General features: G+C 44.0%; 1 protein-coding gene across 2 annotated transcripts in view; it reads left to right on the forward strand.

The window, feature by feature from the left end:
- Positions 1-23934, forward strand: part of TEK (TEK receptor tyrosine kinase) — a 204923-nt gene that overhangs the window by 53402 nt on the left and 127587 nt on the right. For both annotated transcript variants that reach the window (XM_029606483.1, XM_029606474.1), the window contains exons 2-4: positions 8556-8867; positions 17968-18078; positions 20325-20477. In XM_029606483.1, coding sequence (XP_029462343.1) covers positions 8556-8867; positions 17968-18078; positions 20325-20477 — 576 coding nt within the window. The remainder of the gene's footprint in view (positions 1-8555; positions 8868-17967; positions 18079-20324; positions 20478-23934) is intronic.

The following is a 23934-nucleotide window of genomic DNA, read 5'->3' on the forward strand; positions in this document are numbered from 1 at the left end:
TTGTTAAAAAAAAACAAACCCAACCCAAAATAAAACAGTGCACGACTGCTTCAGGTCCTCTTAATGGCCGAAGAATAGAGGGAAAGAGCCCTTTGGGACTAAACCCGGCGGCCAGCGACGGTCACTCCGGTACAGTCATCTGCCTGCTGAGACTGAGCCCCGACCCCTGGCAGTCTGGGTCAAGCTTTGGTATCGGGGGGCCCTCCTTCACCAGCGAGAACGATAATGTGACCACAGGGAAAATAATTGCCATTAAAAAAAAAAAAAAAAATCATTTTAGAGAGATTTTTATTCTAAACAACGAACAGTCACTTGCTCAAACAAATCGCAAAAAATCGCAGACCAGTGTCAGGTATAAGGGCATACTTATTAAAAAAAACCCAACCCCACGCATGCTGCTAAACTGCAGGCCCACCCTCACAATCGCACCGCTGCTGCCATTCAAGGCTCAGAGGCCCAAACCTTAGAGACCTGCCCTCCCCCCCCAGGAAAGAAATTAATGTTCCACACTTGCTTTGCTCAATGCAGCCCTACCACGCCCAGAGCATCCTTTTCCCTCAAGCCCCCTCCCCACCTTGCCACGCTTGGAGGAGGAGCCTAGTGCTTAGGGCAGTGAGTTTAAAAATTGGGGTTGAAATCCTGCTTGACCCACTGATTCTTCTTGTGTCCTTGGGCAAATTGCTTCATCCTCCATTGCCTCAGTTACAAACGTATTTATCTATTTAGAAAATGTGTAACTCATACTAAATCTTCTGCTCAAGGTGGCATACTATACATCATTAATCGTAACTGCAACAGAATCTAAACCACAACCTGAAATCCCAGAAATGACTAAGTTACCCAAATGCTTGCAAAAATAAATACGTTTTCAAGTTTATTATGAAAGGTCTGTGTACATTTGAAAAGTTGTAATTGGGTAGGGAATTCCATAAGACTGCAATTGAGAACGTTTGCTTTCTGGTTCTCTGGAACAGGGAAATCCCTGCTTTACCTGAAATGTAACTTGCCTTAGAAAGATGAGTAATCAAATACACATCCAGTCTCTGATCCCAGCCTGCCTCTCTGCCAACTGGGCTGATACAGTACAGTGCGCTCCGACGGAGCGCACTGTTAGCTGGCATTTGGACGCGCGTTTTGGACGCGCTAGCTTTACCCCTTATTCAGTAAGGGGTAATAGCGCGTCCAAAACGCGCATCCAACCCCCCCGAACCTAATAGCGCCCACAACATGCAAATGCATGTTGATGGCCCTATTAGGTATTCGCACGCGATTCATTAAGCAAAATGTACAGCCAAGCCGCACATTTTGCTTTCAGAAACTAGCGCCTACCCAAAGATAGGCGCTAGTTTCTGCCGGCACCGGGAAAGTGCACAGAAAAGCAGTAAAAACTGCTTTTCTGTCCACAAACCCACTGACAGCTGCCTCTTCCGTCAAAAAAGAGGTTCTAGGGACGCGCTAGTGTCCCTAGCGCCTGTTTTTACCGCCGGGCCTAATTTAAATAAATTAAGATACTGTATCGTGCGCACAGGAGAGTGGCCTGTGCGCGTGCCGGGAGAGCAGGCGTTCCCCACTCTCCCGTGTTTTTACTGTATCGGCCCGAATGTGTGTTTGAATTCAGTGCCCCATCCTCCAGTGCTGCTAACACTGTCTTTGTCACTTTTTTTTTTCTGAGATTAGATAATGTGTGATGTGAGAAAGAAGATATGAATAATGTTTGAAGCTGCAGTAGATAGGAATGTGAGGGGCCACCTTGCAAGAATCTTTGTCTTCAAATGCTCGAATAAGCAAGCCCCTGAATACTTCTCAACTTCTTTCCCCTTAAACACCCTCACGGAAACTCCAGTCTGCTGATATGGCTTTCCTTTCCTCTCCTTTGCTGACCACTGCCAGATTATCCTGCACAAGACTCCATGTTTTCAGCTGTTACGCAACAAACATTTGGAACAAAGTACTAATAACCTTACACCTGGAGCCATGCTACCTTATGTTCAGAAAAAAACGAAGGCGTGGCTTTTCAGCCAGGCCATCTCCTAAGATCCGCATCTTCAACTCAACTTTCTGAACTCCCGACGAAGAATTGTGTTCTACACAACTGGGTCTTGAAACTATTCACAAATGTGTTTTCCTAAGCTAAATCTCAATGCTTCATTAATTGCAAATTCCGATTTGATTGTAAGCTATTCTAAATTTTTTGCAGTCCACCTTGAAACCAACTTTGGGAAATGGCGGAATATCAAATATTCATAAATAATCTATTTATATATATATAATAATGCGCTTAGGAGGAAGTGGCATCTGTCTGTCTGCAGCACAGAACCAGACGGTTCATCTGCATACTTCTCTCAGCATCTCCAGCAGAAGACTCCAGAAAGACATTGCAAGCCATCTAGGTTTCAACTTTCAAAGCTCCCATCCTCTTTCTAGCACCAGAAGATCTGAAGACTCATTTGCATACTTGCTGCAGGACAGGAAACTGTAAGCCATCTAAATTAGAAGTTTCACACCCCTGCACTCTTTCTAGTACCAAAGGGCCTGAAGGTTAATTTGCACGTTTCTTCCAGCAGTCCCCAACAGAGGACTCTAGAAAATACCTCAAGCTATCTACGCTTCACTTCCCACAACCCGTTTTTTTCAGCAGCAGAGGACCGGAATGCTCATCTGCATACTTTTCCTAGCAGCCTCAGCAGAGGATATTGTGAACTGTCTATGCTTCAGCCCTCCCATGCTGTTTTCACCTGCAGCAAACTAGATGGCTCATTTGCATACTTCTAGCAAGGCCAGTAGAGAACACTAGGTTTGAGCTTTCACAGCCCCCACACTCTTTCTGATAGCAGAGTACCAGAAGGCTTATCTGTATACTTCACCCAGCAGCCCTAGTGAAGGACCCTAGAAGACTTTTACAGGTCGATACAGTAAGGTCGAGGTAGAAACAGTGAGGTAGTGTCAGGCGCACCCTTCCTCCCCGCACGCACAGTTCTCTTCACTAACTCCCCGATACTCTCCTCTAATCGCATGCAAATGCATGCCGCGGCTTTAAAGCGGTAGGGAAGGGTTATGCCCGCGTAACCCATTTTACTGTATAGGCGCTTAATACAGCGCCTATACAGTAACCAGGGTGCGCTGGTACCTGTCATTTCAAATGACATTTGAAATGACAGGTACCAGGAAGTGTAAAAATCAAAATTTTTAAATACCTGTCGGAGGGCCGCGTGGGTCCAGGCGGCCAGCGGGATCCGGGGGCCGGTGGTCGCGTGTTAAATCTAGGCCGCGGGCGGGTGGGCGCCTGTTCCGGGCGGCGGGTGGACGCGCGTTAGTTTCAGACGGCCGCGTGGGTCCAGGCGGCCGGCGGCGGCGGGAGCCGGGTGGTCACGTGTTAAATCTAGGCCGCGGGCGGGTGGGTGTCTGTTCCAGGCGGCGGCAGCGGCGGCGGGGGGACACGCGTTAGTTCGAGACGGCCGGCGGGCGGCGGGTGGTCGCGTGTTAAATCTAGGCCGGGTCCGCACAGGCGCGCATTCATTCACTGCCGGTGGGGCTGAATGCACAGGCGCGCATTCATTCATTCACTGCCGGTGGGGGCTGCCGGAGAGGCAGCCCCCACCGGCAGTGAATGAATTCATTCATCCAGGCGGAGGAGCCGGCTGCTTTCGCCACCGGCTCCTCCGCCTGGATGAATGAATACGCGCCTGTGCGACCCCTGCGATTCGGCGCTCAAGGCAGTCACATGCCGTGACGTCACGCCTTGAGCGCCGAATCGCAGGGGTCGCACAGGCGCGCATTCATTCACTGCCGGTGGGGGCTGCCTCCGGCAGCCCCCACCGGCAGTGAATGAATGAATGCGCGCCTGTGCATTCAGCCCCACCGGCAGTGAATGAATGCGCGCCTGTGCGGACCCGGCCTAGATTTAACAAGCGACCGCCCGCCGGCCGTCTCGAACTAACGCGTGTCCCCCCGCCGCCGCTGCCGCCGCCGCCGCCTGGAACAGGCGCCCACCCGCCCGCGGCCTAGATTTAACACGCGACCACCCGGCTCCCGCCGCCGCCGGCCGCCTGGACCCATGCGGCCCTCCGACAGGTATTTAAAAAATTTTATTTTTTCTTCTGACAGGTTTTATGTGTCCCACATCATTACATTTTCTCGATCATCTCTGTATCGCTTTTTTTTAAAATTGTGTTTTATTGTTTTTGAGTATCTTAAGCGGTGTCGATGGATTTGTTACTAGACTCACAGTCCTAACTCCTACTAGGGGGAGGCGGTAAACTAACACGTTACGGCCGCGGCAATACAGTGCGTTACTAATGAGAGAACCTGAGTGCCCGTTACGGTATCGGAGGGGAATAGCTAATTCCTTCATTATACAGCTAATTCATTCATTTACATGCCGGGTGAGGGAAGGGTTACGCGTCTGTTTTAAGAAGCGCTACGGACGCGCAAAACTAGAGACTGTATCGCTGGTTTGCCTTACGCGTCCGAATTGTGCGCAGCGAGCTCGTTACAGACGAGAAATCTTCAACTGAACTTTACTGTATCGAGCAATCTTGGCTTCAGTTTCCACAGACTAGCTTCCATACCCTCCCTTCTTTCTAACAGCAGAGAACCAGAAGGAATGTGCTAAAACACCACGTCCTAAAAGTTTTAACAACAGATTTGTTTATTTGGTATAGTAACAAATAATGAGTTCAAAACAAGGGTCAATAAGGTCTAAAAACATGGCTTTTCAGACAGGCTTTTTATAAGGAGAATGAAGAAAAACAAACAAACTCAAAGTAAGCACCAAGAAATCAGTTTTTAATTTCTTTTCACTATCTCCAAACACATTTTAGAGTGTTAAATTTAGTCATGAACCGTGCAGACGTTTTCCAACCAACATCTCAACTAAATTCAACTTAGAGTTTTTTATTAGAACAAATATGTTACAGTCCAATGATGGCACACCTATACCATGTTATCTATACTAATCAACTTTTATTTCTATTTGTGCCCTTTTGTAAACCGTTGTGATGGTAATCTTACTTAATGATGGGATAGAAACGTTTTTAAATAAATAAAAAAATTAATACATCCTGTTGCTCAAAGTGGATTACAATAAAACATACAAATCAATAAAATTATACATAAATATTGCAAAATAAAATAAATAAATCACAAAATCAGCAATAAAGTACAAAGATTTGTCACAAAAATTAGAAACATCTGCCTTTAAATGCCTTCAAAAGACATTGTAAATAGATGTGTTTTTAGGGATTTTTTGGATATTTTGCCACATTCAATTAAATATAATTGTTCTGGAAGCAAGTTCCAAATTGCCGGTGCTGCTACCAAAAAGGATCTCTCCCTAGTAATGCCAACCATGCCACAATGATTGATATTATTTCTAGAAGATTCTTATTTTCGGATCCTAGGGCTTGATCAGGTTTGTAAATTCGAAGGATCATATTAAACCATGAAATGGAATAATTTTGTATAAGTTTATGTATAATTGTAATTATTTTGTATTGAATTCTGTACTGGATGGGTAGCCAGTGCAAAGCTGCAAGCGTGGCTGTTATGTGATCTCGTATTTTAGTTCCAGTAAGAAATTGGGCAGTGGAATTTTGAACCATTTGATCTTAATACATTGTTAGGCAGTCCAATTAATATTGCGTTGCAGTAATCTATGCCAGACAGAATTTGAGTTTGAAGGACTGTGCGGAAATCTTGTGGTTATAACAAGGGCTTCAAATTTTTTACCATGCATAATTTGTAAAAGGAGCTTTTCACCAAATTACTAATGTACGAGGTATGGTTTCATTGACAGAGAACTGTCAGTGATAACTCCCAGATTGTGTGCTTGTTGCTTGATTATAATTTTTTGTCCTTTGAGTGTAAAAGATTTTGGAAAATTCGATTCTGTGTTTTTTCGAGCTGATAGAAATAGTATTTCTGTTTTATCAACATTCGGTTGTAATTTGTTATGCGATAACCAAGAATGAACTTAGTATGAATGGCCAGGAATGTTGATATGGAAAAAACTCTATAGTTTATGCCTAGACCAGAAAGCAATTTGCAAAGGGAACTAGATAGTTATTGACAAGTGGAGCAGACAGTGCAGAGCCTTGTGGTACCCCAGCAGTTATGAGGTGCAAGCAGAGTGTGACTTTCCAACTATAACTTGAAACGATCTTTCAGACAAATATGAAATAAACCAATTCAATACAATGCCCTCGATTCCAAAAGCACATAGCCGGTCTAGTAGTTAATTGTGATCCAGTAGTTATCAGTAGATTAATTGTACTCTCTGGAGGATCACTGACAAATATAAAATGAACCAGTAGATTAAAAGTACTTTAGATTAGTTTTAATATCTCAGTTCCATTAGAAATGTTAAATCACTAACAAAAAATTTGAAAATTATGATGCAGATAGTAGTCCAGAAGTGTGTGTGTGTGTGTGTGTGTGTGTGTGTGTGTGTGTGTGTGTGGTGGGGGGTATCCAGTCCTTTGCACTGAGTACCACATGTATGGTGAGAGGTTGTATGTGTGCACTCGATGCAAATTGCTCCTAGCCATCACAGAAAGAGTTCAATATCAGGAGGCTAGAGTGGCTGGTGCTTAGGCTGGTAGGGGATAGGCTCCGCTGTGATTGAGGTAGGGACTAAGCCTGGGGGAGGGGGGCAGGCTATGCTGGGGCTAGGGGAGGGGTTTGGCCTAGAGAGGACCAGATCTGAGCTTCACCTATTCCAGCCTCTTTCCCCGCAGGTTGAACCCTTGGGTTCGAAGGCCGGCATGTCATAGGCAAGGGTCCTGTGGAGAGCTAGCAGTGAAGGTCAGAGTCCAGGCAGTGGTCATGGCAGGCAGCAGACAGGCAGCGAGGTCCAGGCAAAGGTCAGGGCAGGCGGAGATCAAGTGGCATCATATTCCAGGCAATGGCCAGCATTCGAGAAATCAGTCTGAGGAAAGGCAAGGCGGGACCAGACTGGAAAAGACAGAGCAAGCAGGAACGAGGCAAGGCAGGATGGACGAGGCAAGGCAAGAATGAGGTAGGAAGATGAGAGTAATGCACACTGCAGGCAAAGCATGATAACCTGTTGCCGCCTGCTAGCTGGGAGTGTGGGCTTAGTTTAAATGCCCCGCCAGTGCCAACATCATCAGCATGCGCCTCCCCTAGGGTTCCTGCCGTGGTGTCTATATATATGGTGCCATGGTGAACATGTGTTTAAGGAGAAGCATCCTGGGGCAAGATTGGAGGCTGACCATGGCATCTGCATCGCAGGGTAGGCCAATGTTGTTTTGGGGCAGGCAGCAGACGTCCTGGGAAAGCAGCAGCTGCAGCAGCGGTATCAGGGTGAGTGCAGCCTATTGCAGGGGCATCCTGTGGCCGGCAAAACCTGACAGTGAAAAATAATTTTCTATGATTTGTTTTAAATGTGCTATTTGCTAACTTCATGGAGTGTCTCCTAGTCCTTGTATTATCTGAGAGAATAAATTCACATTTACCCATTTTAGTACTTTCATGATTTTATAGACCTCTATCATATCCCCCCTCAGCTATCTCTTCTCCAAGCTGAACAGCCCTAACCTCTTTAGCTTTTCCTCATTGTGGAGCTGTTCCATCCCCTTTATCATTTTGGTAGCCCTTCTCTGTACCTTTTCCAGTGCAACTATATCTTTTTTGAGATACGGTGACCAGAACTGCACACATTATTGAAGGTGTGGTCTCACCATGGAGCAATACAGAGGCATTATGACATTTTCCATTTTATTCACCAAGCTGATGATTTAAATGTATTATCCACTATGATGCCTAGATCTTTTTCCTAGGTGGTAACTCCTAATATGGAACCTAACATCATGTAACTACAGTGTGAGTTACTTTTCCCTATGTGCATCATTTTGCGTTTGTCCACATTAAATTTAATCTGCTATTTGGATGTCCAGTCTTCCAGTCTTGCAAGGTCTTCCTGCAATTTATCACCAAAAAGCACCATGTTTCTCACTACCGGTGCATTTTACAAATATCCATGCAGGAACTCAAGAGCATGGAAGGAAGCAATTTTTTTTGTGAAAAATAAACTTGCCATTGTCTGTAACTGACGTATAAAAGTACATTTTGGGTAACAAATACTTAGAATACCTGAGATTTCATATAAAGTATGTCATTGTGTTTAAAAAAGGATTGGATAAGTTCTTGGAGGAGAAGTCCATTGCCTGCTATTAATTAAGTTGACTTAGAAAATAGCCACTGCTATTACTAGCAACAGTAACATGGAATAGACTTAGTTTTTGGGTACTTGCCAAGTTCTTATGGCCTGGTTTGGCCTCTGTTGGAAACAGGATGCTGGCTTGATGGAACCTTGGTCTGACCCAGTATGGCATGGTCTTATGTTCTTATTAATTAGTTCCTTGAATATATATATATATATAGTCTTATGATGGTACAGAAATAGCCAATCTTACAAACAGACTAACAGCTGGTTAGGCTTTGGACAGAAACAGCTCATGAAGGCCTTTTGTGTATCAAAAGAACAAAATGAAGTAATTGATTTCTGAAGTAAAATCATACACATTTTCTTTTTTCAGGTGATGTGGAAGCAACGATGGATCTGATCCTAATCAATTCCCTTCCTCTGGTGTCCAACTCTGAAACATCTTTAATCTGTATAGCCCCCGAATGGAGCTCTCCAGAGTCCATCACCATAGGGAGAGACTTTGACTACTTGATGAACCAACACCAGCTCCCTCTGAACGTCACTCAAGATGAGAACAAGCGCGTGACCAAAATAGTGACATGGAAAAGAGAAAAAGCCAGCGAGACCATGGGCACGTACTACTGTGAGGGAAGGCTCAAAGACGCGGTGACAAGGATACGAACTGTGAAGATGCCAGAGCAAGGTACTGTAGGCAGCGATTTCCAAATGTATCTCAGGGGGTTCTGCCACACATTGACCAGTGCTCTGCTAAGCAACAGGTAGATATCACATAGCGATGAAACCGGTAAGACACAGGGTCTGACAGCACCGATTTTATGTGTGTAAATCTGGTGGTAATTATCAGTAGCCCGCAGTGTGCATGCACTGTGGCACACTCGCGTCTTGTGATTTTCAAAAGGGGGGAACTGTCTGGACAGCTTCCCCTTGAAATTTGCCTGCAGAGTCCGCACATACAGCAGTGCCTGTGTACTTTGCACCTGCTGTTTCTTTGGGCTGCCCATCAGGGAAAAACCACAGGGTGGACACGTGAACATCGAACGTAGCTGCACTGTTTTCCTCCCTCGTCTTAATCACACTCTTGTGAACTCTGAAAGCCCAGGTGCACCTTTAGCCATGTGAGAGGGAGGGGGCCGTTTTCAACTGGGACAGTCTGTTTAGGTAAACGCCTTTGAAAATGAAGTATGCGGGCAAATAATTTGACAAATCCACAAGGTAGTCTCAAGATGCCCTTTGTCAATAATGTAAAGGTTGAGTGAAACATTCGCTAGTTTTATAATTAATTTTGCTGAAGACTGATGTTGACATGCTTTTATATGGCTATAAACTAGATCGATGTTAAACAAGGCAGTGAGGCCAGGCAGGATCCATCCTAGCATGTTAAGGGAGCTTAGAGCTATTCTGGCAGCTGAACGGATGGTCCTGTACAATCTTTGGCGACAGGAGTAGGCCCAGAAGACTGGAGAAGGGCAGATGTCACCTCGTCGTAAAAGGTGAAAAAGGGAGGAGGCTGGTGAATTATATGCCTGTTAATCCTACCTTGCTGGTGGATAAATTAATTAAATTACTAGTATAGAAAAGAATAATGGACCATCTTGAATCCAGCAAGCTGCAGGAGCAGCATGTTTTCACCAGAAGGAGATCATATGAAGTAAATCTGATCAATTTCTATTTTAAGTGCTTTGGATATTCTTCCATTTAGAAGACTTGTAAATAGATGAAGCGCCTAGAGGTTTGACTGGGTTACACACTGATGCAGTAGCAGACAGCAGAGAGTACTGGCAGGCAGATGGAGTTAATGTTAAAGAAAGAGTTACAGGTGGAGTGCCTCAGGCTGCACTTTTGGCACTCGCTCTGTTGCAGAAAGGTTAGTGGGAAAGGCTTGGTTGGCAGCAAGACAAGTATTTAATTATGCATCTGAGGTGAAGAAATTCAAGGGAACAGTACATGATGGGGGTGAAACGCTAATATGTATCAAACAGGAGAGAGATGGGGTGATTACAGTAAACAATGAATGTACTGTGGATTCAAAAAGTGGGAATAATGTTAACACCAAGGAAATATATCAAAAAGGAGCTTTAACAAATTTCTCTTCTGCATTAAAGCAGGCACTCATAAAAAAGTGGCAGAATTTATCTTTCAGGATATAAATATTCTTTCATAAAGAGCCGCTAATTTCTAATCTTAGCCTAGCTGATTTCTTTTTTTTTTTTTAGTTTTTAAACATTTTTCTCACTATATGTATATCTCCATTTAATTATTTAAATTCCTTAGTTTGAGCCAAGAAACAATTTCTAACAGCTTCAAATGCTCAAAGCCCTTGTCACAAAATATATATGCCCATTACTTATTTTTTCAAGATGTTGCAATTCGGAATCAATATTGTAATCAAGAGACAACTCTGATTGGGTTCAAATGCTCAAGACCCAGTAGAGCTGCACTCAACTCCTTTCAGAGATTATAGTAACACAGCAAATGACAGCACATACAGACCAAAATGACCCATCCACTCTGCCTAGTAGGGACTCATCCTCTTTTAGTAGATTGTTACTTCTGTCTATACTGAAAAGGCATTCCCGGGGCAAGTTTAGGTCAGGAGAACAAAAGTCCACATGTAGATTGCATTTTCACATCAGTGCACATATTTTTCCAAGCAAAATTCTACCCATCCGGAAAAGCAGGGCTTATTGTGCAGACTTTGCACACATATGGAAAGAAAGTGCACGAGTACTTTTACTTTGAGAATTGGTGCAAAGTTTGTGAGTAAAAAATGCATGCACTCTTTGTCCCTGCATGCACAGACTGAAAATCACCTCTAAAAAACCACTAGACAAAAAGAGAAGATAATGCCTCTGTGCAGGTCACTGGTGAAAACTCATCTGGAGTACTGTGTCTGAGTCTGGAGGTCATAGTTCCAAAAAGATATCAACAGAATAAAGGCAGTCTAGACGACAGTTGCTGAAACAGTGCAGAGTCTGCACAATAAGCCCTGTGCAATATGTATACTCTAAAGCAGCGGTTCTCAACCGGTGTGTCGCGGCACACTAGTGTATTGTGAAGCACCGCAAGGTGTGTCACGCACCCGCTGCTCTTCCCCTCCTTTCACCTCAGCGAGACAAACACTGCTGCCGTTCCTGTTCGGGCTATCAGCAAATTCAAGCCCTGAGGGGGAATGGCAGCAGTGTTTGTGGAAGCCAGCAACAGGAACATGACCTTTTCTTCCCGCCCCTGTGGCCTGGAAGAGGAAGTGATGTTTACTGGGCACGCAGGAAGAAGAAAAGGCCTTGCATGCATGCTGCTGCAGAGAAATTGCACCTCAAGGCTCTCCCCGGCCCCGCTACACTCAGCAGTTTGCCTGTGCTGTGATCATCGCTGCACTGAGCAGTCAGCTGAGAATGTGGTCGTTGGGATTTCCTGCCGTGCAGCTGTCGGGGAAAGCCATCCATCAGCTGCCCGACCAGAGCTGAAGATCGATGCTGGCTGGCTACATTGCCAGGGGCTGCATGAGTACGGTGCCGCTGCCTTGGCCCAGCTCCGATTTCCCCGTCGCTCACCAGCACAACACCATCAAGAAAATATATATAAAAAAAAAAAAATCAAACAGCAAAATAAATAAATAAAAGACTGGGGTGGGGAGAAGAAAAAGCATAGAATTACATTCTCAGCTGACTGCTCTATGCCACGATTGCAGGACAAGCAAACAGCTGAGTGTTGCCTTCTTACCACTGCGGGGCGGGGGAGGTCACTCCTGTTGCAGTTTCCAGCCTGTCAGGACTCTAGTTTTAATAGCAGCATACCAGCTACCTTGTGCTGTAGCTGCCATGTGTCTTAGGGGTGAGTGAGTGAGACTGAGAGAGTGAGCCAGCATGTGTGTAAATGTATGAGAGAATGTGTGTGTGTAAGTAAGAGAGAAAACTTGTGAGAGCAAGAGATTGCACAGGAAAATCATTGGTGTGTGTGAGAGAAAGAGATTGTTCATGGAGGTGACTGATGTGTGTGTGTGTGTGTGTGTGTGTGTGAGAGAGAAAGAGACATTGGTCAGGGAGGTGACATATGTGTGTGAGAGAAATAGATTGGTCAGGGAGGTGATGTTTGTGTGTGAGACAAAGAGATTGGTCAGGGAGATGACTGGTGTGTGTGAGAGAGAGAGAGAGTGTGTGTGTGTGTGTGTGTGAGATAGACTAGTCATGGGCCCTAAGGAAGAAGAGTGTGAGGACAGAGCTTCAGCAGCCCTTGCTGCTTCTGGTATGTGCTATTGGCCTACAAGGGAAAGGAGTAGGAGAGTTACTGGAAAGGATAAGTAAAGGTGGCTTTTTAAGTTTATCTTTCTTGTTTGACTGCTATTTTAATTATTGGGTATTATGTGATGTGTCTACTGTTAGAAATATTTTATTGGTGTTTGGAGAAATTTTAATCATTTTGAAAATTTTTAATGATTAGATGTTCCATTTATCAGTTGTTTTGAAACATTTATTATATTCTAGTTTTAGAATTATTTTATATTTCTCGAGGAATGTATAAATAGAAATGTGGAGACAAAAACTGAACTGGAAACAGCAAGAAGCCAAACTCTGTATGCAGTGCAACAATGCAAAAACAAAAACATTAGCTTTATGGTCATTTTATTCTGTATTTGGTGAGGGTCTGTCTGTTCTGCGAGTGTGACCCAGCTAAGGGTGTTCCGCGAGCTTGTAGTTTCTTGGTAGGGATCTATAGCAGCTTGGCTTGTTCTGTTTTCCTGATGGGAGGTGTATTGGTGTTTAGGGCCTGGTGTAATTTTTGCAGTGCTGCCTTTTCATAGGTAGGGTTGTTACTGTTTGAGTTCCATAATGCAGGTGTAACTCTGTGCGCATTAGTTTGTGTACATTATTGCAGATCCTGGAAGTCTGATAGGTGCTATATTTTGTTTTTGCACAGAATGCAAAGTGGCTTTTTTGGGTTTTAATTCCAGTTTATGTTTCCATATTTGTAATTTGTGGTCTTTCTGTACTTGGTGAAGGTTGATTCTATGTGTGTGACCGAGGTGAAGTATTTTACTAGCATGTAGGCATTTGTATCAATATTATTTGTTGCGTTTTCCCAATAGAACATGCATTGGTGGTAAATTACTGTTTTTCATAAGGAGGGCTATTGCACCTGGTAAGAGAGAGTATTTATGTTGCTGTTACTGAGATGACACCAGAAATATATTTTTGTATGATAAAATTGAACGGGGAATGTCCTAGTTCTGTTCTGTAGCCATTGTTGAGGGGTCAGGGTGGATCCTGTACATACAGAGCATATGTTTACACTTAGCCCTGTGACGATCATGTGTTCAGTGTGTCACGCATGTGAGAACCATCTGTCAGCTGTGATGAGAGCCACTTCCCTAGAGCTCTAGGCACCTGGCAGATGGTTCTCACATGCGTGACACACTGAACACATGATCATCACAGGGCTAAGTGTAAACATATGCTCTGTATGTACAGGATCCACCCTGACCCTGACCCCCCATTCCCCGTTCAATTTACCATACAAAAAAGATATTTCTGGTGTCATCTCAGTAACAGCAACATAAACACTCTCTCCTACTAGGTGCAATAGCCCTCCTTATGAAAAACAGTAATTTACCACCAATGCATGTTCTTTTTTTTGAAATTTTATGTTTATTGAAAAAGAACATGATACAACACAATTATCACGTAGCAACTTCAAATAAACATGGAATAAGAACACATGATATGTACATATTCATGAATCAAGCAATCCACTAGAATAAAGACCTTTGATCACAATCAGATGTCGTGTCTTATTTTTATTGTCCATGGACCCCCTAGGACCCTCCCTCCCCCCCCCACCGGCTTCCTGTCCGTCCCCCCCCCACCCCCCTTTACAGTAGTTCCTTTGGCAGTTTGTATCAAAGTAGGTGAATAATAGTCGTGAAATCCCTCTGACGTGGTGGTGCCTATGGGCATTCGAGAGCTACAGTTATATCCATCTAAACATACCCTCGCTATGCTTTATCTTTCCATAAACAATAATTCTTCCATATGCTATGAAACTTCCCAATATTCTTGCGATTATGGGTGGTGATTTTCGCTAATATATATATTTTCCCCACTTTATGCTGGATGTCAGCAATAGTGGGAATGTTAAATGACTTTCAGTTCCCAGCAATTGAGGTTCTGGTGGCTGTAAAAATCTAATTGAGCATTCTATTTTCATTTACCCCATGTGGAAACAAGGGAACCCCTAATAGAACATGTTGTGGGTGTGTAGACCCAGCACTTGGAAATAGTTGACCAATCCAGGTTGTAATATCTGCCCATAGCTTCTGAATTTTAGGACAGGTCCACCACATATGTAAATATGTCCCAGTCATCTGACAGCCTCTCCAGCACTGAGCTGAAATACTAGGAATAATTTTATGAAGCCTATCTGGGCAATAATGCCATCGATACAATAATTTTAGCGATTTTTCTATCATAGAGGCTGCAATAAGACCCTTACCCAGAAATTTAAAAAATTCCTCCCAATCTCGTTGCGTGAAAGTGGTACCCAGATCAAGCTCCCACACTTGTAAATGATTAGGCTTCGTGGGTATCGACTGTCCCAACAAAGAATATACTCACGATAACAATTTGGTAGCTTGGTCAGCCTTCAGGCATAGAGTTTCAAAGTCAGATCTCCCTTGTTGTAAATGTCCCGCAAGCATAGCCGTTCTCGCATAATGTCTCAATTGCAGATACAGGAATATATCAAGGTCAGTGAGATCAAATTTTAGTTTCAGGTCCTCAAAAGGGACTAAATTCTGACTTCCCCACACATGAGCCCAAGTTTGAATTCCCTTTAATTTCCATGCCTGGAACCGAATAGGCAGCGGCCTCACCCATGAGCAATAACATGAGAAACATAACATTTTGTTGCCGCCCAAAGAGATATTGCAAACTGCTCTCGCTACCCATTAACACCTTAGTAAATATATCCCATCCCCATAATACACCTTTATCCACCTGCCAAGAAACACGGAATTTACCCCCCCTCATCCCCTCCCCCTCCCCCCGTTCCTTATGTGCTGGGACTCCCACTCTCGGTCCCAGGTAATCTCGGAGATACCGGTATAACACATCTGGTAGTAGAATCTCGCCTCTGCTTGTGATAAGTAGTGAGCTCCAAAGTCTGAAAAGAGATAGTCACCATTCAAAGAAGAAAACCATGTGAAAACTTAGGGAAAAACAGGCTCAATAGGCAGTATATGCGCTCCTGAGTCTTGACGAACAGAAAATACCACAGGGTAAATAAAATATAAGTCAAGCAGGATTGCTGTCCCTCGTGTCCCCAGCCGGGTTGAGCTGCAGTCTTCTTCTGCCTTTCATGGCTCTTTGCCAGCAAGGTAGTTCCACAAACTGGCTAGACTTATTGGCGTTGATAGTGCTGGTTGCCTGCTGCAGGACTTCAATTGTCATCCCCGCCGCCCAGAAGACCTCCGCTGCTTCCTCTATGGATTTAGCACGATGGGATATCCCTTGCATTGTAAAGACCAAGCCACCCTGGTATATCCAACGATACCTGATGTTGGCTGTCATCAGCTTGGTGGTCATACAACGGAATTCCTGGCGCTTCCTCAGAGTAGCGGCTGCTAAATCTACGAATATGGCTATATCGTGACCTTCCCAGGTCCAGGTGCGTTGCTTCTACGCAATGTTGTAAATTTTCTCCTTTTGTAGAAAAGAGTGGTAACAGACCACAATATCACGAGCCTTATTTGCCACCTTCGGCCCCAGAGTTCTGTGGGCCCTTTCAATCTTTACGTGGTAGTTGTTGATTGTCACCTCCTCATCTCCAGCTTCCAGGAAAAATTTTAATATCCATTCAACTACTGAGATGCAGTCTGTATATTCGTCGAGTTCCGGCACCCCTCAAATTCTATGTTTGATTGACAACTACGGTTTTCTATATCTTCTGCCTTATCCGCCAAGGCCTGACAGGTTTCCTGAAAAAGATCTTGCCTTTTTTGCATACCATGCCAGCTTTCGCCCTGCTTTTCCAGACGGATCTCGGTCTCATCCAGCCGCCGTCCTATCTCCACTGTTTCTTCCCGCAATTCAGATATGAGAGTGGAAACTTCTATTTTGTAATTTTTAATGTCCTGCCAGAGTTCCCCAAACCATTCTCTCATCTCTGCTCGGGTAGGATAATTGCGACTGGTGTCGCCCAGATCGCTGGGCAGTTCTTCCATTTCTTCAATGGTGTCCTCCGGTGCCATTTTAGCTCGGGCAACCGGATGCCAGCAAAATTGAGCATCCGGTTTTCAAGCCGCGGGCCAATTTCAAATTTATTTTTTATTTTTTTACTTTTTTTAACTTTCGGAACCTCCGACTTAATATCGCCATGATATTAAGTCTGAGGTTGCACAGAAAAGCAGTTTTTACTGCTTTTCTGTGCACTTTCCCGGTGCCCGGAGAAATTAACGCTTACCTTTGGGTAGGCGCTAATTTCTGAAAGTAAATTGTGCGGCTTGGCTGCACCTTTTGCTTTCTGAATCGCGCGGGAATACTTAATAGGGCCATCAACCTGCATTTGCATGTTGCGGGCGCTATTAGGTTCGAGGGGATTGGACGCGCGTTTTCAACGCGCTATTACCCCTTACTGAATAAGGGGTAAAGCTAGCGCGTCGAAAACGCGCGTCCAATCGCGGGTTAACAGTTAACAGTGCGCTTCGCTGGAGCGCACTGTACTGTATCAGCCTGAATGTTTGTGAAATAGCAAAGATGGAAATTATTTAACATAGTCATTTATCTCCTGCTTCATCTGCAGATACATTGTGCTGCTACATAAAGGCTTAGCTCACCTCTCATTCACATGCAAATTTGAATTAACATAAAGGGTGAGGAGGGGGCGTGATCTTGTAAATGCAAGTACCCACAGCCAGAATTCCATTTTGCATTCACTGTGGTGAGAACGGTGGACACACAAGTAAAGGTGGTTCTGTTTGCCCAGGTATTCATGGATTAGTGTAGGGTGGGATTCATCAGGGTGGATGGTCTGAAAAGTGCATTAATTGGTTTATTTTTTAAATTTTATTTTATGTTTTGATTGTGATGTTTTTATCTTGAGTTCACTATTGGTGTGTTTATTATGTATGTATTTTCGTAATCTGCGTTTTTACATGAAGGAAATTGTGTACTCCCACCAGCCCAAAGGTCAGGATCTTTTTGCAACATGGGCTCTGTACCAGAGTCCCATCTACGACATGTCTTGATGCAGGCATGTTTAAGGAATCTCAGCCTAAAGTGGCTGATGCAGCTTATGAATTTTCACTTGTGAAATTGATAGTAATGCAAGTATTGGGCATTTAAAGAAGGGAAGTGAATGAAGACACTGGTATTTTGACACAACTTCATCAATGAGTTCTCACTGAATTGCAAGGCGTTATGTTTTTATTTTCTTTTATATATTCTGATTCCATTTCTTCTTTTGATCCCTAAAAAGAGAGAACATAGCATAGGACATCCAGATTCCAATCGGATTCGTTTTTCTAAGCAATATCCTGCTCAGTTAATTATTGTCAGATTGTTGATGGGAACACAGCTCTTGAGAAATGAAGGAAGGGATAGTCCAGTGAAGAGTGGTAGGAATCCATGGGCAAGGCCACAGCAGATCGTAGTTGATTTCAGGGGAAGGAACCGAAGGCAGTCATCACTTTTCAGCGGATTTTATCAAATGTCTAAAGGGTATGGTACGGTATATCAATTCCAATGCGTGAGAAAGCAATTATCATATAATCCCTTGCTCTCTCTTTTCAGCGTCTTTCATTCCAGACTCCTTGACTATTACAGTGAACAGAGGAGAAAACATCACTATTTCCTTCGTCAGAAACGTCCAAAAACAAGAAGATGTGTTGATCTTCAAAAATGGTTAGTGCAATGCTTACGGTATTTGTCCTCCAAGCTTCCCAACTACTTCAGCTCTTCACTGGTTCTTGGTGAGATGGAGAGCTGGATAATGTGGAGAGAGCTATTAGAGAAAGCTGTGATCTGTCAGTGTGTCCTCTGTAAGCTTATACAATAAGGTAGGACAGAGTAGGACAGGCCCTATGGTTCATTTCGCAGCATTGTGCACAAGGGATCCAGGTTTGGGTCCCTTGTCTGTCGAGGCTTGTTGGACCCAGGCAGACCACAAACATGGTTGACTCAGGTCTGGAGATGGCTGCCACTGCTCTAGTGTCACCTACAGGTCAAAGAGTGATGCCGAAGAATCGCTTTTGAGGGGCATCCTTGCAGCCCTTATGATGGCTAGGGTTCCCATGGCTGCACAGGCATCAGCCTGGGGAGGGAGAATGTGGGTGATATGGAAGAGAAAATAAAAATAATGAAAAAATAGGACAGAATGTGAAGAGTTACCAAATAGTGCATACATGCAGCTAGATGTGATGCAGTCTTGCACCATACCTAGGTGAGCATTATCAGATAAATGTGCAGGCCTGGAACTGCCTGAATATTTTTGTAACTTATTCTTTGTATAAAGAGATTTTATACCAATTTTTTAAATGTGGCCTACAAACATTATTTTTACAATTGGAACGCATGTAAAACATACAGACAAATACCAATTTATGACCTTAACATATAATATTAATGAGTTACTGAGTCCACTAATATAAGCCTGTTGGTATGTCCCAGCTTTTAGTTCTAATCACTCACAGGGATGAAACACTTGTCAGAGTTTTAAAGGGGAAGTAACAACTTTTTCAAGATTTCAGTTCCTTGTAAAAATAAAAAAAGACCATTTCAAGTTTTTTGATTTGTTAGTATCTGCCTTTTAGAAGTGCTTGTGGAGCCATTTCCTGTTTTCCTGGTGAATTTTTACCTTGGGGATCTATTTACTAGCATGTACTAATGCATGTTATTTAATATTTACCACGATTCCCATTATTGGCCATGGGACCTATTCACTAATAACATGTGACAACGTGTGCAACAGCTTAGCAAACAGATCCCTTAATTTATTTGTTTCCTATTGCAAGAGCTGGTGAATAAAAGTGACGCACAGTACTGTGAGGAGTTCATGCACATGTCTGTGCTTTGTTTTTGCTCTGTTAGGGATGCCTCTTGCAACAAAAGGGGACTAGAGTCTGCAGAAGACAGGCAGCAGGTGCCGACTGGGGGCCACTGCCAGAGGCAAGAATGCTTGCAAGGCAGGCGGCGGGGGAGGGGGAGGGGGGAGACACCGATTTGGGGACTAGAGTCTGTGGGAAGCAGGTAACAGGATCCAGGTCAGGCAAAAACGTGCAACAGCTGCAGCAGTTAAGGAAGGCTAGAAGTACCGTGTCTGTTTTATGGAATAATGGCAGCGGCTGGAGGTGATGGGGGCAGAGGAATGGCTGCAGCAGCAGCCAGAGGTGGGAAGACCCAGATGCAACGGTGGTTAGAGGTACACATGTGGGGGCGGGGGCAGCGGGGAGCTAACTGGAGGTGGGGATGGAACTGGAGAAGCAAAGATTGGAGGGGCAGGGATGGGACAGAGCAGCAGCAGCTGAGCGCAGGCTTGTTGTTGAGCACTGCAGAGGAAAACGCATTCTGATGTCACTGAGCAAGGTGTATTATGGGATACTTCCTGGGACCAGCAGAGAGAGAAGAAGATGACAAGATGGCTGTGAGCATATTGATTCAACAAAGTAACTTAAGCAGCAGAAACAAAAGAACTGCCCTTAGCAACTTCTACTAAGGCAAGGAGTACAATATGTAAAATCTGTGCTGGTGGTACTTTTCTATCACTTTAGCAGGAGCTTTGATCATGTCTGAACCTGGAGAGCTATAGCCAGGCCTGCTTTTCAGGATATCCCAATGAGGACTCAGTTGGGTTAATTTGGTCCAAGTTATCCTGAAAACCAAATTCATGTCCAGCTTATTAACCAAACTACCCATCTTTACTTTAGAGGTTTACTCAAGAAGAGGCGTACTCAGCAAGAGCATAAAAATGTGCATTTGTGCTGTGTGCAACCACAGTCTGAAGCCGTGATTCAGTATGTTGGGTGTAGCAGATGACATCCTAATGTAGACCCTAGTTGTGTTGAAGGATGTACAGTGTTACAGTCCCCAGATCACCTTCGGGGTCTGCTTTTTATGAACTGATATCTTGATTTCTGTATATCTCTCCTCAGGATCATTCATTCATACAGTGCCCAAGGATGATGTGCCAAGAGTCCTGGAAGTGTACATGACTCACGTTGAGCCAAAGGACGCAGTTGTGTACTCTGTCAATTATATGGGAGGAAACCACTTCACATTGGCTCGTACCAGGCTGATAGTGAGACGTAAGTTTCATAAAGTTCAACATTTAGGGCCTAATTCATTGAGATTTTTTTCATAGATACCGAATGGGAGAAAAAGGTTAGTGAATCAAGCCCTTAATAACTCAAGTATGCCATATGTAAAAACCAAAGAGAAAGATGACAATAACTGACTTGTTGTCTATGGGAGGTGGTCTCTTTGCAAGAAAGCTCTACCCCCAGAGTGCAGACCACACAAACAGCATGCTGGGACCCAGCGGAGCCACTTCCTGCATGGAAGTCAGCCAGTAAATCATGGTAGGCTCGTTCCCTGTCTCTATCCCCATCCTAAAGCCTGAAGCACGGTGCCTTGCACAGAAATGCATTTGTGGCTTACAGCAGCTGAGATTCAGGGCACTATGGATCAGACTCGGGGCACGGACCCCATGTGCCCATAGCTAATGATGCCCCTGCTGTATACTTGACACAGTCAGTCAAACTTCACAAATGTGACAGGAATCCTAAATCAGGCGCTTGTCACTAGAGTTATAGTTTCAGAGAAGTTGTAAAGCAGGTCACTTATCTTTTACTGGTGGATTATGGTGATGTGTTATCAGGGGCAGCTCAAGGCAATGTGCCGCTTGAGACAGGGACCACATTCCGCCTCTCAAATTTAAATAAAATACCCCCCCCCCCCCCCAAAACTCACAAAACCCCTGGTGGTCCAGCGAGGGGTCAGGGAGCGATCTGCTGCTCCCAGGCTGTCAGCTGCCACTAACCAAAATGGTGCAATGTCCTTTAGCCCCTACCATGTGACAGGGTCTACCGGTGCCATTGGCCAGCCCTGTCACATGGTAGAGACAATGGATGACAGCGCCATTTTAAAAAAATGAGGGGCAAAGGGCACCAACCAAATTGGTTCAAAGCCCTAGGCAGGGAGGAGGCCTGATGTAGTATCTGTATGGCAACTCAGGGGAAGGGGCTGGTGATTCAAGTTTGGAGTTGGTCTTCCCCTTTGCTGTAGTATAATCTTAGCCCTGTCAGTATCATTTGGCTCCTTCACCTTCTCACTAGAGGATAAAATGCTATTGATTATTTACTTTGCGCTACCCATGCAAATGTATTGTGAAATATCGAAGTGCAAAGTATGTTTATTTTGAACCATTTCAATTAAGATTTTTCTTTTTTTGATTTTCATGTTAACAATGATTATCTCTCATATAGAGTATTCAGCATTATGAGTAGAATGTGACGCTATTCTTTTCAATTTTTTCCTTTGTCCTCTTTGATGTTATTATTTGCTCTATTGAACCTTGCTCCTCCCTTGATTTCTTGTAAAATGAGAATGTGCATTTGGGTTATTTTTACTTAATGCAGGTTTCAGATTCATGCAAAAGCAATACAAGCACAATTCAGCTTTTCTGTTGCAGAGCTTCTTGTGTTAAAATATATAAATTTCAACAAAAATAAAATTTAAAAAAAGCTATTGACTAGAGGCCCCAAATTCTTTTTAGCCACTTGCTGTTCAATATTCTGTATTTCAAGGAATTCAGGAAACAATTGTTCTTCTGAATCAGTTTTTAAAAATACTACTCCTATTATCTGAGAAGCAGTAATCATGTAGGAGTGTAATCCTGGTTTTAGGTGTTGCACTTCTTTTTCTCCTATCTTTGTCCCTGCCCTACTATCACCAGCCTCCAATGGCTTTGCCACCTTTTGCCCCTTTTCCAAAACAAGAGGGAGAGGAACAAGTGGCAGTGGCACATGCTCTCGAAATTTTAATTTTTTATGGCTTATGCTGGCTTCCACTCTTGGCTTTCTGTAGCTAAAAAAGTCCATTTTAAATTTAGGGGCAGGAATACCTTTTTTGCTCACTTCTCTTAATACTGCTTGTACTTCTGACAGGTTGGGCTGGAACACCCAATCCTCTGCCCGCTGCTATTCCCTCCTTCCCCCTTTCCTTGCAGTGACATAATAGAATTGGAAGTGGCTATTTGGGTTTTTTATGTCATAATATGTTATATTAAAGTACTGTATTGCTCACCAGTATCAGTACTGACTATCTGTCACATGCACACACAATGATTTTGACAGACTTGCGGGCACTTTAGTGCTTAGCAAGCACTGCCAAGCAGAGTTACCAGCTTGCCAGTGGCATAAGCTCTCTGCTTTCTGGATATCCCACACAGTGGTGTAGATTTTAAAAGAAGTGTGCATGGCCTCAGAGGGAACTTCCCTACCCCCCACCCCACCTTCCCTTCCCTTCCCCTTCCTCCCCCGACCTTTCCCCCCTCCTTTTCCTTAGCTTTTTTTATTTCACAACTTACTTCAGCCCTGCCGGAGTGCGATCCCCGTCACAGTGGCAAATATGGCCACTGTTCCGGGAGCCTGATCCCTCCCCCTGCCCCTGGACTGCTCTGCCCCGCCCATGCCCCGCCCAGCCCCTTTTTGCAAGTCCCGGGACTTACAGGTGTCCAGGGGTTTTACGCGCATCGCTGGGCCTTTGTAAAATAGGCCTGGCATGCGTAACCTTTTGAAAATCCGGCCCAGTGTGTGCAAATGTGTCTCTCACACTCACACACATACCCAGTATTTTCTGAAGATAAGCAGTACACTGTGCAGAGTCAAAGACAAAAAAATCACTACTGTTTGATTCTTCTTCTCTGCACCAATGAACATCCAGAATACATCTCTTCAGTCCCTTTCTCAAAGTAACTGCAGCAGTGATGATAACGAAAAGCCCTTTGCCAATTCCAAAACTCTTTTGTCCTTCTTTTCAATAACCTTTTAAAACCTTTTCTTTCACACAGAGTTTCCAAAAAGACAACCTATCCCTGTGAAATCCAGCAGAGAAAATGGAGTTTTCCTTGTACATGCTCAAACCTTTCAGTAGGAGTCACTTGATCCAAATGCCAGCTAAAGGCTAATTTAAAAATGCTTCATCTTGATTGGTCCTCCATCCAGTCTACTTGCCTACTCCTCCTGCCTCAAATCTGTCCAGACTGTTCCCTCACTGGCATTGTTTGGTTGCTATAGTTACCTTCAGGCAAAAAAACATCAGTCTCATTGCGGCAGTTTTATATGGGCCAAAGACTTGAATGGGAAACATCAACGAATGAAACAAAAATGTTGGTTTATTTTCATGGTCACCCTCTTTTCACTTCTGAGGGCCATGAGTACAATGAAAATGGTCTCATTCATTACTTTTTACCCATTCATTTCAAATGAAATCACACCCCCTAGTGGTGGATATTTGGAATGGCCTACCAGTGGAGGTGGTGGAGGACAATACTCTAATGGGATTTAAACATGCCTACAGCAGAGGATAGTGGTAGGAACAGGGTTGAGAGTTTGGGTGAAAACCATGGGTGGAGAGACCTGATGTTGGTTTAAGCGTGGGAATATATATGTTCATCTACCTAAAGTGGTTTTATTTCATTGTATGCATGGATTTGTATGCATTGACTCAGGGAAATCAAATCTAGCCATAAAAGAAGAGGAG

This window comes from Rhinatrema bivittatum, chromosome 1, assembly GCF_901001135.1.
Source record: "Rhinatrema bivittatum chromosome 1, aRhiBiv1.1, whole genome shotgun sequence".
Lineage (NCBI taxonomy): Eukaryota > Metazoa > Chordata > Amphibia > Gymnophiona > Rhinatrematidae > Rhinatrema > Rhinatrema bivittatum.